This window comes from Exophiala aquamarina (genome assembly GCF_000709125.1).
Source record: "Exophiala aquamarina CBS 119918 chromosome Unknown aczIA-supercont1.7, whole genome shotgun sequence".
In the NCBI taxonomy this organism is placed as follows: domain Eukaryota; kingdom Fungi; phylum Ascomycota; class Eurotiomycetes; order Chaetothyriales; family Herpotrichiellaceae; genus Exophiala; species Exophiala aquamarina.
The window spans coordinates 1,311,510-1,325,515 of NW_013550581.1; the positions used below are offsets into that span (position 1 = coordinate 1,311,510).

The window sequence follows — 14,006 nt, forward strand, 5'->3', positions numbered from 1 at the left end:
GCTATCCCAGTACCCAAGTTGCTTCACTACATCTTCGGAAATGGCATTTTGATCGGCACCAGTGTCTTGCAGGGCAGTAAAACCCAATGTAATGCCATCCCTGGTATGGAACAGTATGTTAATGTTCCTGAATTTGGAGGCCTTCCGGTGAATTTCGAAGTCTTGACCCAGAAGAATAGCTTGGGGAGTAGCAAGAGGCTTCGAGCGGGAACTGATGGCCTCCTGACATGCGCGCAAGGTTCGGATAAGTGGAAGTGCTGTATGAGTCGCAACAGCCTCTGAATTGGAACTGATGGTGTCCAGAAAAGCCTGCAAGTTTCGACTGAGCTCAAGGCATGGGTCGGTAGGGATAGCCTGTGAGTGAACACCACGTGTTAAGGCGTCGAACCCAGCACATCGAACATGCTGGGAGCTCCCGTGTCCTGAGGCAAATTCACATAGGCCGGCCGCCAAATTAAGGGAGCTGGTAGAATAGCCCGAGGCTGCATCTTGCCTTGCATTTGGGGTGACTTCTTGAGTCTTGCGGGGTAAACCATATGTACCCAAATGTCCTATGGGACCTACACCTCCCCGGAGTCTGCGTCCAATGAAGTAGGATTCACTGCTGCAGCCTTGCGAGCCCATTTTGCTCCTGTTTGAGAGCCGCATTGACTCAGCAAAAAATGACTGCTTCGGTGCCCAGCTAGCAAGTGACTGGAAACCCGCAGGGTACACTCTCTGCACTTCCACTAGATGCCTACGGTCTCTCTGATGTGTCCAATTATCCAGGTTTCCCTTAGAACCATTCATCGTGGTGACCAAGCTCTTTAGAATTCCCCATAATGAATTCCCCAGAAAGTTGAGACAGCAGTCGATTTTGTCACGGAAAGACTCCAGAGACGGCAATTGAAGTGGTTGTGCGGGTTCTAAGGCATGATGCGGCTGCATTTTTCTCATCCGGTCGTGGAGACAAAAAGGAGATGAGTATGGAAACATGGGGAGGAGGTCGTAGCGAGTGTTTGAGAAGGCAACAGAGTGCAAACAGCAGAATAGACAGAGTGGGATGAATGAAGCGGCGCAAGGAAGAGTCTCACTGTAAAATCAGGTGGTATGCTGCAGAATAACTCTTTGCAGACATTGGTAGAGTATTGAACACTAGAATAGGGGTCACTCACACAAACAGTTGCAGGACTGTAGCTGGTTCGAGGAGATCTGCCTCAAGCTTCGTCCACCATGGCTCCTGTGAAGGGCACCGGAAAAGGATCAGGCATCAACTTGGTCAAAGCGGTTGCCCGTTGAAGACACTTGCAAGGCTGGTATAAGCCACCAGGCTCGACAAGAGGTCCGGAAATCATTTGGAAGTCACGGGGAACATCGAAATGCTCCGCAAAGAACTAGGGTTAGAAAGTTTCGGTAGAGGAGATTGCAAGTCAACGTGGTGGGTAGCGCCTTCACGCTCCAAACGGCGAGTATTGAACGATGCTTTAAATTCTGCCCTTGTCCCTGGCTGGGACTCCTTCTCACGGCCTGATCGCGCGATGCTGTATTTGAATCTCATGTAGAACTCTATGCACTAAAAAACTCGCGTCGAAAACGCGTTAGATGACCACAAATCAACAAGAGAATGTCTTCCCGCCCTCTCTTGCTGTCAGAGATCGTTGGTTGATAAGTCAGCCGACGCCTTGTTTCGAGCTCACCTAGTCATGAAGGGCCCTAGACGCTTTTGAGGTTAGATCAATCCACTGTCAAGGATGTTTTGAAACGTTAGTTCTCCGTAGTTGGGGAGCGCAAAGCACTAAACCTGGAGCCATCCCGGGAGGAATACCTGTGGCCGGAATGAGAAGTTCTTCCATGCCGACTCTCGCCCTGTGTTGACTCTTAGGCAGGATGCCGTGTGACATTCAGAGAAATATGTCCTCACTTTGTGGTGTCGCCATGATGGCTGGTAAGTAAGATATAGCGACCAAGAATGAAGGACACCAGGCTGCCTCCTCAAGGTGATAACCGATGATTATCGTTGTGGACCGGGACATTGGGGTCCCAGTGGTTCGATAGTATGCTTTTGTTGTTGAAAGCTAACGTGATCAAACGCGTGGTTCAATCCAAAGTCAGCTGACCCGCACAGTTATGAGACTGGCTATTCTTTAGCAGCAATTCTTGCAAGTCATCAGGGGACAAGTGTACGCTCTTTGCTCGTGGATGCAATCTGGAAAGTCGCAAATGAATGATCGCACCCGAGCCACTGGCTATCTTTTTCAGCGTCGTAGTGGTTTCCAAATCAGGCCGAATAGGGTCTCCGGTGTACAGAGAAACCCAGCCTTTCGCGAATGAACGAGAATGGGAGGTGGATTGGTCTCAGACGAAGATGGTGAATGTATGCCATCATGGAGGCTGACGAGAAGTAAAGGAAAGAGAAGAATTACAATGGAAAGATCATTCCTGCGGGACATCTTTCCTTTTTAAACCAATCTGGTGTCCAGCCTTGTCAGTCTCTCAGGGGTCCTTCGGTTTGACTAATCACGATGTCAGGTGTGACTCCCTTGACCAAGTCTGCATCTATGGGCTCCACATGCCCAAATGCTCTGCATGAGTCCACTGCGACAAGCCCCTGACGCGAACTTGTGAGCACTGGGCAATCAAGTTAATCTCTGCGTGTGGGAGTGCTGGATAGCAAAGTCATTGGCCGATATCACGCACGATTTCTGATTGAGCAGAATATGCATGCCCAAAGCCAGCGCAGAGTCGAAGGGGGAGACACTCGAGCCTTATTACCATCATGATCAGCTTGAATTGATGTACCCCCGCTCTTGATACCAGGTTGAAGCTGCTGATGAACTACCGCACGATCAGATCAACGCACGATGGCAAATTACAATACACTCTCACGCAACATCGCCAAGTTCCCCGCCTCTCTGGCGATATTCAGAAGGTTCCTGCCGGAACATGTACGCAATATCCTTTGCATGCAAGCTGAGCTCGTTCACCTTGCAGGGCTTTTAGAGATCAATATTGCATTTGACAGCAATTCCGATGATGAGAAGCGGAGGCAGTATGATGTTAACATCAATGCCTTAAAAGGACCCCATGAGGACCCGGCTGATGCTGAGCAATGGCGAATGACGCTGGAACTACGCCGGCTGTTGAAAGAATATGGTAATGCCGCACCACCCAATCAATCACTAACTCTCTGACTAACGTTTGATGCCATTAACCTTAGACGAGGCTTTACTGATGCTTGCAAATCTGTTTCGGCTGGCTCCTGTCAGTTCAGAGGACCTATCATGTCTTCAAGATCTCCTCCACTCGCCCCTTGAACGCGGCAAACCATTCCTCCAAGACTTTGAATTTTTCACCTACAGTAAGGAAAATCAAGCTGATCTGACCTCCTTGATGGGAAGCGATGGAGAGAAAGATATGCTTACAAAGTGGGTTGACAAGTTCGTGAGGACTGTCTACCATACGTACATCGGACATAGGTTTCATGACCCCATCTCAGTTTGCGAAGCAGGCGGTGAACACGGAGGGGAAGCATTTTTGACATACTATTCTGATGGCTTCATCACGAATGTGATTGATACACTGTCGACCATCTTATCATCTGTACTTCCAACCATCTCAGCCCTCGTTTTATTTTTTATTAACGACCCGTTGATGAGAATGATCGCTTTGATCGGTTGCACTCTTCTCTTCTCAACCACCCTGGCCTTGATTGGGCGTGCATCACGAGCAGAGTGTTTTGCAGCTTCCGCCGCGTTCACAGCAGTTTTAGTCGTGTTCTTGGGGACTTCTAATGGATCAGCGGCTTCTTGAATGATGTCAGTATCTGAGGACTGAAGGCTGAGGCAAAGGGTGGGTTCAAAGGAGCTCAGAAGTGACCATGTGCTGGAATGCTGCTGCGATCCTATTGAGGGCTCATGGCAAGAGCTCCAGGGCTACCCATTTTGACAACATACACAATCGCTTTGTTTTAGTGGCCTGCTCGCTTTCTTCGTCCAGAGACTTACACTGGTGGTGGTTCGGAAGACTCGAAGAAGCGCGAAAAGCTTTCTCAGATTCTGGACATTCCATCATAAAGCAGTTCGTAGCTGAGGAATATGAAAAGAACTTGCCACGACTTACACTGTATGAGAGCACAAGAATCGAGAAAGTCAAGCCTAGGTAGAAAGGAGACCTTCGGGTGAGAAGGAATTTATGGTCGGAAATCCGCGCAGCTTAAGGCTAATTGGGGACCCTCCATCGGAAGCATTTAGCCATAGCTATCGTTGATAGGGGAATCTCTAGGCTTTCCCACGGCCCCTTGAATTTGTGACCTCCAGTGCATTAGCCCGGATCAAGCCCTCCAAGCCCCCACATAGGCACGAGTTGTGATCCCACATCGAGAACGGAGGACTACCTCACTTGGGTGGCGAGATGGTATGGAATCGTTGCGAAGGCCTAGGTGGAGCTTCCGGTCATCCACTACAGCCTAGGCATATCCTAGTGAGGACTGCCGCTGCTAAGCACATGCTGAGGGCTTGACCGAACCATACCCAAGGCTCAGGAGCTGTTTAGGCACAACGTTGCGGTGCGATTCCTGCGTACATGGATCTACAAATGCTCTTTCCTTCTAATCACTATCTCGTAGATCATCTCAGTTGAGAGCAGGCCTATCTTGCTAAAGGATCGAATCAGTGACAACATGCCGTCTCCACACTGATCAACGAATACTCGATGCATCTGCTGTTCCCTGTGCAAAGCAATGCTTCTGAAGTTGTAAATCGATGGAGCGCTTGATGAACGCAATCATCGCTTAGGTATCTACTGCAAAACGCCGAAGAGTTAACCCAGTGATGCAGACTCCATACTGTCGAAACCCGGTGGCCTCACTGCTTCCCTCCTCTGAGCAGACCATATTCGCACCTTTCCCGAGAATCCACCAAAGCTTCGAAGCCCACTTGAGCCTGAGTCGTGAGGACATTCATGGTCAGACTGACTGGGGGCGAAGAATTGAATCGTCAGCTCTTGAGTACCCTGGCGGTGGCTGCATGGAGATGATCGATCAAGGACAAGAGTTTCAAGCAGAGTGACGACCAGGGCGACATTGAACACTGCAAATCTTTTGGGAACATGCATCGAATGGGGGACAAAAATCATTGTCTGGATGTCGATATCCAACAATACAGGTTTCCATTGTGCACATTATCTGCAATCCAAGCAGTTAAACCACACAAAGGGCATCCGCTACCACGCAACACTGCCAAAGGCGACGGGGTCTAGAGACACTTTGTCACACAAGGGTACAACCTTGCGTAGGAGCGCGAGCGAAGCCGCTCTCAGCCTTGGAAAGAGATTCGAAATCTGGCCACCGGGCACAGAACCCTTCGCGCACGAACAGGTACAACGGCTAGGCGGGCCACAACCGACCTAGATGGAAGCGGATCTACATCACATCCATCACACTGCCTAGGCCTCGGCATCGCTCAGGGACCAAGCCGGGCCCTTACTTCTGGGATGTATCACATCCTCAAGTTGTGATTTCGATGGACGTTGAATTTAAGGAATCCGGTACGTTGGAAAAAGGCAGCCGTTAACCGCGGTGCATAAGGTATTTGGGCTCCACTGATCAACCTAAATTAGATTGCTCGAGTGTCGGGTCGGGAATCGCCTTATTAGAGCATGGGTAAGGTGAGAGAGCCAGCCTTGCGAGCATAAAGTCATGTGCCGGTGAGATTCGAGATTGAGATAATGGCACATAGAGATATATCGAAGGGCTGTGAGTCCTGGAACATCACCCGTGGGCTTGACATTCCTTTTCAGACCCTGGAAAGCCATGGTGATCAACGCGCTGGGGGGAGAGAGGGCATTGGCATTGGGCTGGGGAGCACAGGAGGACAAGTCACGGGGATGAGGGAGACAAATGTGATGTATCACATGCACGAGCAAAACGGGGCCACAGCATTTCAGCCGACCCATGCACCGTCGACCCTCTGCCATGGCCGCAAATGGCGGTGAGAGACCACCCGACAGTTTGGTTCCGGCCTCTCGCTTCGAGCAAAAACAAACAAACCAATGCACGGGGTAGCCGCGCCAGATCTCAAGTACGGAATACCCCGGACAGAGTCCGAGCTACGAGTCAGCTAGCCGCTGCCAGGCCCAGGATCGGCCATGCCAGGTATTGCTTCGAGTTGTTCAATCAATCTTGCGGTGATTTGTGACGTCGCCCAAGAGGACCTGCCAGCGCGATTTTGATCACAGCCTTGTTGGTACGGACAAGGCTGTGTCTAGGATGAATATAGAATTAAGCCTTGGCACCTGAATAGTCCGAACTGGTTGGGGCTGCCTTTGAGATCAGACCAGTCCGTGCCGCTTTTAAAGCCATCACCTCACGGCTCACTCTTCGCACCGTCCTGCGTTCTGTAATCATCTCTGTACGCTACGCACAGTGTGCGTGTGTGGCCCATTCTTAGGTGCCTCGAGTCAGAATGCTATCTGCCTAGCCTCTCCCCGGGTCTCTGGCGAGGCTCCCGTCCTTTCCTCAGAAATTCCCCCTCGAGTTGCTCTCTTTGTGGGACGTGATATGGAGTCCAATCGGAGCTGCGGCCGGCTAGCCGCCCAATTCACGCTCTCAGCTACTATAATTCTCCGTCCCCCAACTCTCTCATCGCCATTTCTGCTATATTCGAAGTCCTGCTGCATCATAAGCCCGAGGATAGCGTGTGAGCGATTCTTGACCGTGGTGCAGTAGTCGGAAGGGGAGGGTTAATGCTGGCTGTGGGTGGAAGGATAACCATTGGCTTGGCCGGGTGATGGGCAAAGGTCTTTTCGCGACTGCCTTGCCGCTCAGCAAACCATCCATTGGATTACCAAAGCCACCTGATATATTTAATGCTTCTTCAACAGCGAATATTATGGTTGGGTGAATAGCTATAGGCTCTCCAATGGCTCCTCTGGTTAGAGTCTTGCTCATCTTAGGTCACCCTACCCTGATCAAGGCAGAAGAACTATTGTCACGTGTTGAAGTTGACGCTAGTCTGGTGCATGTGAGTCGCGTAGATCCTCCTAAAATTATCGAATTCATTACCTTGCGTTTGAAAGCCGTGTTTGATCAAGTTTCCAGAGTGAATAGATCGTCCTGGATAATCCCTGGCCGAGAAGTGACAGAATAGAGAGAGCCAGGGTCAGGTAGATATCTAGCCCTTTGCGTCTTGGTCGCCATTTATCCTATAGCGAAACACTTTCCCGTCCCACCGCAAGTCAGGGCACTCTTTCCTGAACGAGCTCCGCAGCGAGCTCTTTAGCAGACTTGTATGCCTGAGTCCAACATTTCTCAATGACGTGACCTAGCTATATGTTTATGGTAGCTGGGAGGCTGTCTCGTCGTGGGCAAGTGTACAAATTCTCGGGTTCCTTTCGGTCTTGTGTCAGATCGAATTTGCACCTAAGTCCTGCTATGATCTCGTACATTGCCGCGCCGAACCAATATCGGTCAAGACGGAGAATCCAATCGAGGGGCATCCTTGTCGATTCTCCGAAGTCACAAATTTTAACTGCCAAAGTCTCGTCGAGCAGTAAATTGTCTTATCGGATATCGGCGATAATTACGCGATGTTCGTGGGTGTATACCAAGGTGTGTGCCATTTGGGTCAACCAAGATAGTTGCATCTTTCGCTCCGGTCTTTTCCCGGCCAAATAATGACGGAGATCACCATTCATCAAGTCCATCTGAATCGAAATATCGGTCGATTCAAGATTGTGGCAGCGTACGATTCCGTCGTGGTCACCCAGTCTCTTGTTGATAGCCTTCTCAACCTCTATCGATTCGATAAGAGAGGGTCGCTCATCCTAATCACCTGATTTAGGTCTTCAGGACCCGACTTCCACGGGGACTCCATCGATCTTGGTATATCTTGAAATTCGAGGTAGCTTGAGCGCATAATGTCCTCGCTCAAGGATAATGCCTGTCGCGCCTTGTCCAATAACCTTCTCTGTCACCGTGATGCCGTCGAGATGTAACAAGGCCGATTCGGTTGACGGCAAGCACGGAAATTCATCAAATGGATTTTGATTCTGCACGGCTTGCTGTGAATAGGGAGTTGAGAGTGTAGGGGTGCTAAAACTTCTGCTGCGGAGTGTCGTGTCAACGTTTGCGTAAAGTGATTTTCCAACTTACGCAACCGCCATCGACGTTGGCCATCTTTGTGCGAGAGAGAGAGGAAGGGCGGGGAAGGGGGGGGGAGGAACCAGCGTCCACTGTCTTAGTGGTTCGAGCTATGAGTGCGCCCTGATTTGAGAGACATCAGAGTGGGCGTTGTTTTCGTGAGAGTGGATTTACTCCAGAATAAACAGTATGTAATCACGTGATACTCGTGTCCGAGAAGTGTGGGCTTCATGTCTTTCTTTCTAATGACGCCGAGCCTTGGCGTAATATGGGACCGCCGATGACCAGCCTTGGCGTTCTAGGGAACCCCAAGGCTGGTTCTGAGTCGCATACATATATAGATGGTGGTAGGCTTCCGCAGCTCTGATACTGTTCCATCCATAGCATGTCCGGATCTTTCATCATTTGACTTCGGTAGTGCTGTCCGTTTGAGGCTGCTTCTCTGCGGAAGTCTCGACCCAATGCTCCTCGTTGTAAGGGTCTTTGGAAAGCCCAGCTAAAATTCCACCCGACGCAAATAGGCTGTCGACTTGTTCCAAGGTCTTTCCACCAGTCTCTGGGCATAAGAAGAAGACAAAAGCAACGGCCACCAAGTTCCCGCTCAGCACCCAGAACCAAAAATGCCATCCGCTATTGTCAAAGCCAATAGGTCCCACAAAGACGGTGAGCCAGGTGCCTAACCACTCGCCAGCGGAGGTAGCGGCACCGCCTATATGTCGGTATTCAAGAGGAGATATTTCTGAGCAATATAGCCACACACATCCTGGATGAGTGTCAGTCTCAGTCACGTGGTACGCACGGCCCCCTTCCGGAGATAGTCTCAGGTCCACTTACCTTGATAAGCATAACCCATGACGAAAAGGAAGAACCAAAGGATAGCAATCGAAGCCCAACGGACAGCTCCTGTCTGAGGTACGGCAACCAAAGTAATGAAAATGACAATGAGAAGAGTCATAAACATTGCACCGTAAAGAAGAGTGCTCCGGCGACCTGTCCGCTCGATGGTAAAGTAAAGAGGGACGCAACCCAGGGCAAAAATGATATTTTGTACGCCCGCCAGCATGGAGATCAGGGTGGGCGTAGCACCAGTATTGACCAAGATGATGGCGCCTTTACGACAAGGTCAATGCCGGGTGTTTTAGAATGAGAGGAGCAGAAGACAACACTTACTATAATAGGCCATCAAAGAAGATCCCATCCACTCACGGATGAATGGCAACCAGAAGCAGATACACAATCTTCTTGCAATCTTGAGAGGTGAGCGGTCGGTGAGACCCATGGTGATGAACTGTTTCCAGTGCAAGCTCGCGCTCGCTTCCATTTCGGCCTCAATGACCACCAGGATTTCTTGCTTTGTGCGTTGCACATCAGGATCATCCGGAGATGGTGCGTCGTGCAGACGTGCCAGGATGGCGTCGCCCTCGGCGATGCGGTTGCGGGCATAGTACCATCTTGGAGTATCTGGCAAGAACAACATGCAGCCGCCGGCGACCCCAGCCAGCAAGACCTGGAAGATAACGGGGCCTCGCCACGAGATTTGATTGTTCATTTTCGTGAACCCATAGTCGATCCAGTACGCGAGGGGGACGCCAGAAATCAACATGATAGCATTGACAGCGTGTGCAGGGCCTCTGTCCCCGGAATCCACCCCAGTCTCCGCCAGGTAGATTGGAACAGCCGATGAGATGCAACCAATGGCAAAGCCAGTAATTATTCTGCCGACTGTGAGTTGCGCGATACTGTAGGCCGAGGCTTGAATGACGCTGCCCAAAATCGCCGCGCCGTTGCCGAGTAGAATGGTCCCGCGGCGACCCAACCTGAGGGAGAAGAAACCAAGCACGACCGACGTAACAAAGGCCGCTAGACTGTAGGCGCTGGATATCATGGGAATGGTGTATTGTCCAGTGTTCTCCAGCCCGATGGCATCAATGAAAGGCTGGTGAAGCAGGACTCCGCCCAAAACGCCGGCATCGTACTACCACGTCAAATATCACTATCGTGCCAATGGGTTAGGGGACATTGAGATGTCTACTATGTACTTACCCCATACATCATGAACGAGGTACCGCATACTAGCTTCATAAGCAGGTAGAGCGTCTTGCCACGAAGCGCCCGGATCCCCATGGTTGCTGGCTGTGGCATGACGGCCAAGGTTGCGGTAAGGCTTGATTTGGTGTTATCCAACGACTGCGTTTTGGGAGTTCAACACCGATTTGGTGAAGAGGTAAATTTGTGACATGTTGCCAGGCAGATAATCGCTCTTGTTTATGTGTCGATGCTGTGCGATGAGCCGCGCTCCCACAAATGGTCGATTCAGACAAAAAAAGTCAGACATGGCGATCAGACGTCGCTGTGACTCCACACCGACAGGTTTAGATGACTGTCATCTTCCAGCGATGCCTTGGCCCCCTCGGCCGATCGCCGCCTTGATCATCCGTGTCTCCAACTTAGCAATTCTCGAGGCTCGAATGGCCGAAGGAACTCGGCCGTGGAATATTCGTCGTACCCCATATGCTCCACTTCGTCGTCCCCAGTAACCCCGCGACTTTTCTGCGCAAAAGCCCATCTTGGCAGCGGCTCACGAACCTCTTCTCTGATAGGGTCTCTTAATATCGTACACAAAGTCACCGATCTCGCTACCTGCTCCAGGTGACTGACTCTTTCATGGAAAGTCATACCGTGTAGAATATCCTCTCCCGCTCGCCCATTCTTAGGCAAACACGTCAGACGGTTTGTAATAATCGCCGAAGCAGCGCCAATGACGGGCATCACAGCCGATAACAAGGCCACCTCGGCTACCGGCAAGGAGAAAAAGGTCACAAAGTCTCGCCAGCGGACCGAGAAAAAGAAGATTCAGGACCGTCTAGCCCAACGGGCAGCACGCGAGAAGACCAGACAGAGGATTGCTTCGCTCGAACTGGCTCTAAACAGCTTCAAGTCTAGTGATGACACAACCCACACCACTTCACTGATGCGCACGATTGCGAACCTACGAGATAGAAACCATCAGCTTCTATCCACGTTCAACAAGATACAAAATGCGATCAGCCTGGTCGCGCTCATCTCTGAAGACGGCGCGACGGGAGACAAAATCGAACCCAAACCTTGGGCCGCTAGCCCAGGAAACATCGACAGCCCTCCATGCTCTACGCCCTTCATCGCTCAACCGGAGCTTGTCCCCCCCGATTTTACCCATAGCCACTCTAGTGAATCTGCTTGTCATGAAATGACTATGACAATGCCCGCATCGCCTCGTCTGGTCATGAGCATTCCCCTAAGTATGGAACAGGAGTCCCCTGAACGTGATGCCCTTGAAAACAGTGCCGGTCAAGACGACGCCCTTGTAGCAGCGATTACTACACAAAGAGGAACTCTTGAAGTGGGCGCCAACGTAGTACCTGCGGTCCAGAGCACGGCAGATAGTGGAGTCGGGAACAAGTTCGATTTTGAGCAGCACAACATATTCGACCTTCTCGATCAGACAGCCTCGGCCGCTTGGAATACGTACAGATCCCCATTGTTCAATGATCTCCGGCCTGCTACAATCGACGTGACAGGAGCCGTCGTTTCAGACTTCCAAAAGTGGTATTTTGGAAATTCAGCCTACTTGGGAGCCCTTGACTCGGTCAAGAGACGAGTCCGGTCAGCGACAACCATGGATTTTCAAGTTGCCTTCCAAGCTGCGTTGTGGGGTTGGAAGAGCGTTGGTCAGGAAGCTGAACACCCTGTGTGGAATGCTTTGCGACAGGTTGACGAGTGTATCTTTGGCAGTTGGACATCTAAGGCTCAAAGGATCGCATTGATGTATGTCTGCCAGACCTTGATACAGTATCGCGAGGATCCGACGCCAGGGAACCTGAGTCGGGTCCCTGGTTTTCTACAGCCCAGGTGCGTTTCATTCTCTTCTGGGCTTTCATTTGAATGTTGTACTCACAAATGGCAGACCCGCCCAAGAACGATTGGACCACCCAGTTGTTATCGATTTTCTCATATGGTATGCCTCAAGGCCATCTCATGACGTCTTCTTTTCATTCGGCCGAGATTCACCTACTCTTTGTATTACAGTCGACAGCGCTGACTTTCCTATAGGCCTGGCATGCGTGATCGCTTGGTCTTCGAGCATGAGAAGTATACCGCATCGGGATTGTTCTCGGCAGCGTATGTAGAGAACTTTTCCTTTTTCTGGCCTTATCCCGACGAAGAGATATTCCATTATGATCCTCTACAAGATCAGTTCGAATTTTCTCCAGTCTTTCTGCACTATGTGTACAATTACAAGAACTGGACGATGAAGGCAGGCTTTTTCGAAACTTGTCCGGAAATGAAGTACGACGTCCCCGCCTTTGAGAACTCTGCAACCACCGCTGAACCCGTGACTTGGGTTTGAGCCGGACTTGTGAACTTGGGGTTTTGCACACCAAAGTCATTCTTCATCAGCTGTTGCGGGAGGACTAGATCATGAAGGGCTGGTATCGTGCCCCGAATTCAAGCTTCTTACCTAACAAAGGCTCCTCAGATTTGAGGATGAACGCGCTGAGGATTGAGAAGCGGCTCTTATCATGCGTTGTTCCCCGTTCCCCCCCCCCCCCCCCCCCCCCCCCCCCCACCAGTAGCAAAGGTGAATTGCAGTGTATCCTTGTGTTTCACTGACCACACACGAGCGCCCGCGCATAACAATATGGCCGCATTGTGCTCCTCAATTTTAACGGTGTCCGTTGTAGCAAAATCCATACAGATCCGTCAAGGCAGATTGAAGCCGACCACCATGCGACTGTACGGTTTAAGCTGAATACTCATATCTTCTCAAAGCACGGTGCCAAGCCTATCCAGCGATTTGCCCATTCTTGAGCTTCATACTGGTTCGTCGGATGTGCTTTATCGTACCACCGTAGGTTCGAGACGCAGTTTTCTTGAAGCACCATGAACTTCCGGTCCTTGACAGTCTGGTACGGGGGGGGGGGGCGCCTTGTCGCGGAAAGTCCAGTGTTTCGTCGATACCGGCCAGACTGCCGGCCAGCGTTCCCATGATGGATTGGCCCCGAAAAATCAGTGTTGAAGAGTCCAGGCATAGGGTTATCTTCGATGAGAGGGCATACCAATACTAGGTACATTTGAGCCGTGGAAAAACAATCAAGGAGCGACTGACCATATGAGCTTTGCACCTGCACGAATGCCTGGATAGCCGAGTGCAATAGGGTACGACCGAACAGCGGTCACAAACACAGCGAGCGCTCCACGCTCTTTTAGCTATAGAACCTTCTTCACCAAATCCTCATCCTTGAAGTCAACAAAATAGTCAGCTCCTGAAGCGAGCCAGGTATCTTCGCTCATCGCCTGTGTCGACGACAATAGCGCGGAGGCCCATCGTAGCTGCAAGTCGAACGCCTTGAATACTAACATCTGTCATCCCCAACCTTGACCTGGGAATACTGCGAGCTGCCCCGGCCGAATGTCTGACTCTTTGGTCGAGGTGTAAATCGTAGAAGCACAGCACATGACTGATCTAGCGACGTAGTCCGAGACGCCCTTGGATTGAGGTCTCAACCAGAGGCCGTTCAGCAGAATTCGGGCGACAGACATCTAAGGTATGGGTTATGGACTTAGAATCGAGGATCAGGAGAGCCACGTGGCCAGGGGAAGCCTGAGGGGCTCGGCGTTATGGCGCATACCGTGCGGACTTTCCTGGTGAGTCAGGGGACAATTCATCGTCGATTTAAAGGAAGTGGAATAGACAGCTGCGAATCGTCCTAAAAACAATTGATTCCTGGGTGGATGAACGATTTATATTATGAGGTATATAAATATAAATATAAATATAAATATAAATATAAATATAAATATAAATATAAATATAAATATAAATATAAATATAAATATAAATATAAATATA

At 50.5% G+C, this 14,006-nt stretch overlaps 4 protein-coding genes across 4 annotated transcripts; 2 read left to right on the forward strand and 2 right to left on the reverse strand.

The window, feature by feature from the left end:
- Window positions 1–2,840: 2,840 nt before the first annotated feature.
- A1O9_08457 (uncharacterized protein) lies at window positions 2,841–3,789 on the forward strand (the record flags this gene model as incomplete). The annotated part of the gene is made up of 2 exons (XM_013402843.1): window positions 2,841–3,132; window positions 3,197–3,789. 2 exons carry the CDS (start codon window positions 2,841–2,843, stop codon window positions 3,787–3,789), a joined length of 885 nt encoding a protein of 294 aa, XP_013258297.1.
- Window positions 3,790–7,821: 4,032 nt separating this feature from the next.
- On the reverse strand, window positions 7,822–8,152 carry A1O9_08458 (uncharacterized protein; the record flags this gene model as incomplete). The annotated part of the gene is made up of 2 exons (XM_013402844.1): window positions 7,822–8,037; window positions 8,129–8,152. The coding sequence occupies 2 exons, from the start codon at window positions 8,150–8,152 to the stop codon at window positions 7,822–7,824; spliced, it is 240 nt and encodes a 79-aa protein (XP_013258298.1).
- Window positions 8,153–8,517: 365 nt separating this feature from the next.
- On the reverse strand, window positions 8,518–10,198 carry A1O9_08459 (uncharacterized protein; the record flags this gene model as incomplete). Its single annotated transcript, XM_013402845.1, has 4 exons — window positions 8,518–8,825; window positions 8,951–9,226; window positions 9,287–10,091; window positions 10,160–10,198. The coding sequence occupies 4 exons, from the start codon at window positions 10,196–10,198 to the stop codon at window positions 8,518–8,520; spliced, it is 1,428 nt and encodes a 475-aa protein (XP_013258299.1).
- Window positions 10,199–10,883: 685 nt separating this feature from the next.
- Window positions 10,884–12,503, forward strand: A1O9_08460 (uncharacterized protein; the record flags this gene model as incomplete). The annotated part of the gene is made up of 4 exons (XM_013402846.1): window positions 10,884–11,334; window positions 11,449–12,004; window positions 12,060–12,110; window positions 12,206–12,503. The coding sequence occupies exons 1-4, from the start codon at window positions 11,088–11,090 to the stop codon at window positions 12,501–12,503; spliced, it is 1,152 nt and encodes a 383-aa protein (XP_013258300.1). The 5' UTR covers window positions 10,884–11,087.
- Between the last annotated feature and the right edge of the window lie 1,503 nt (window positions 12,504–14,006).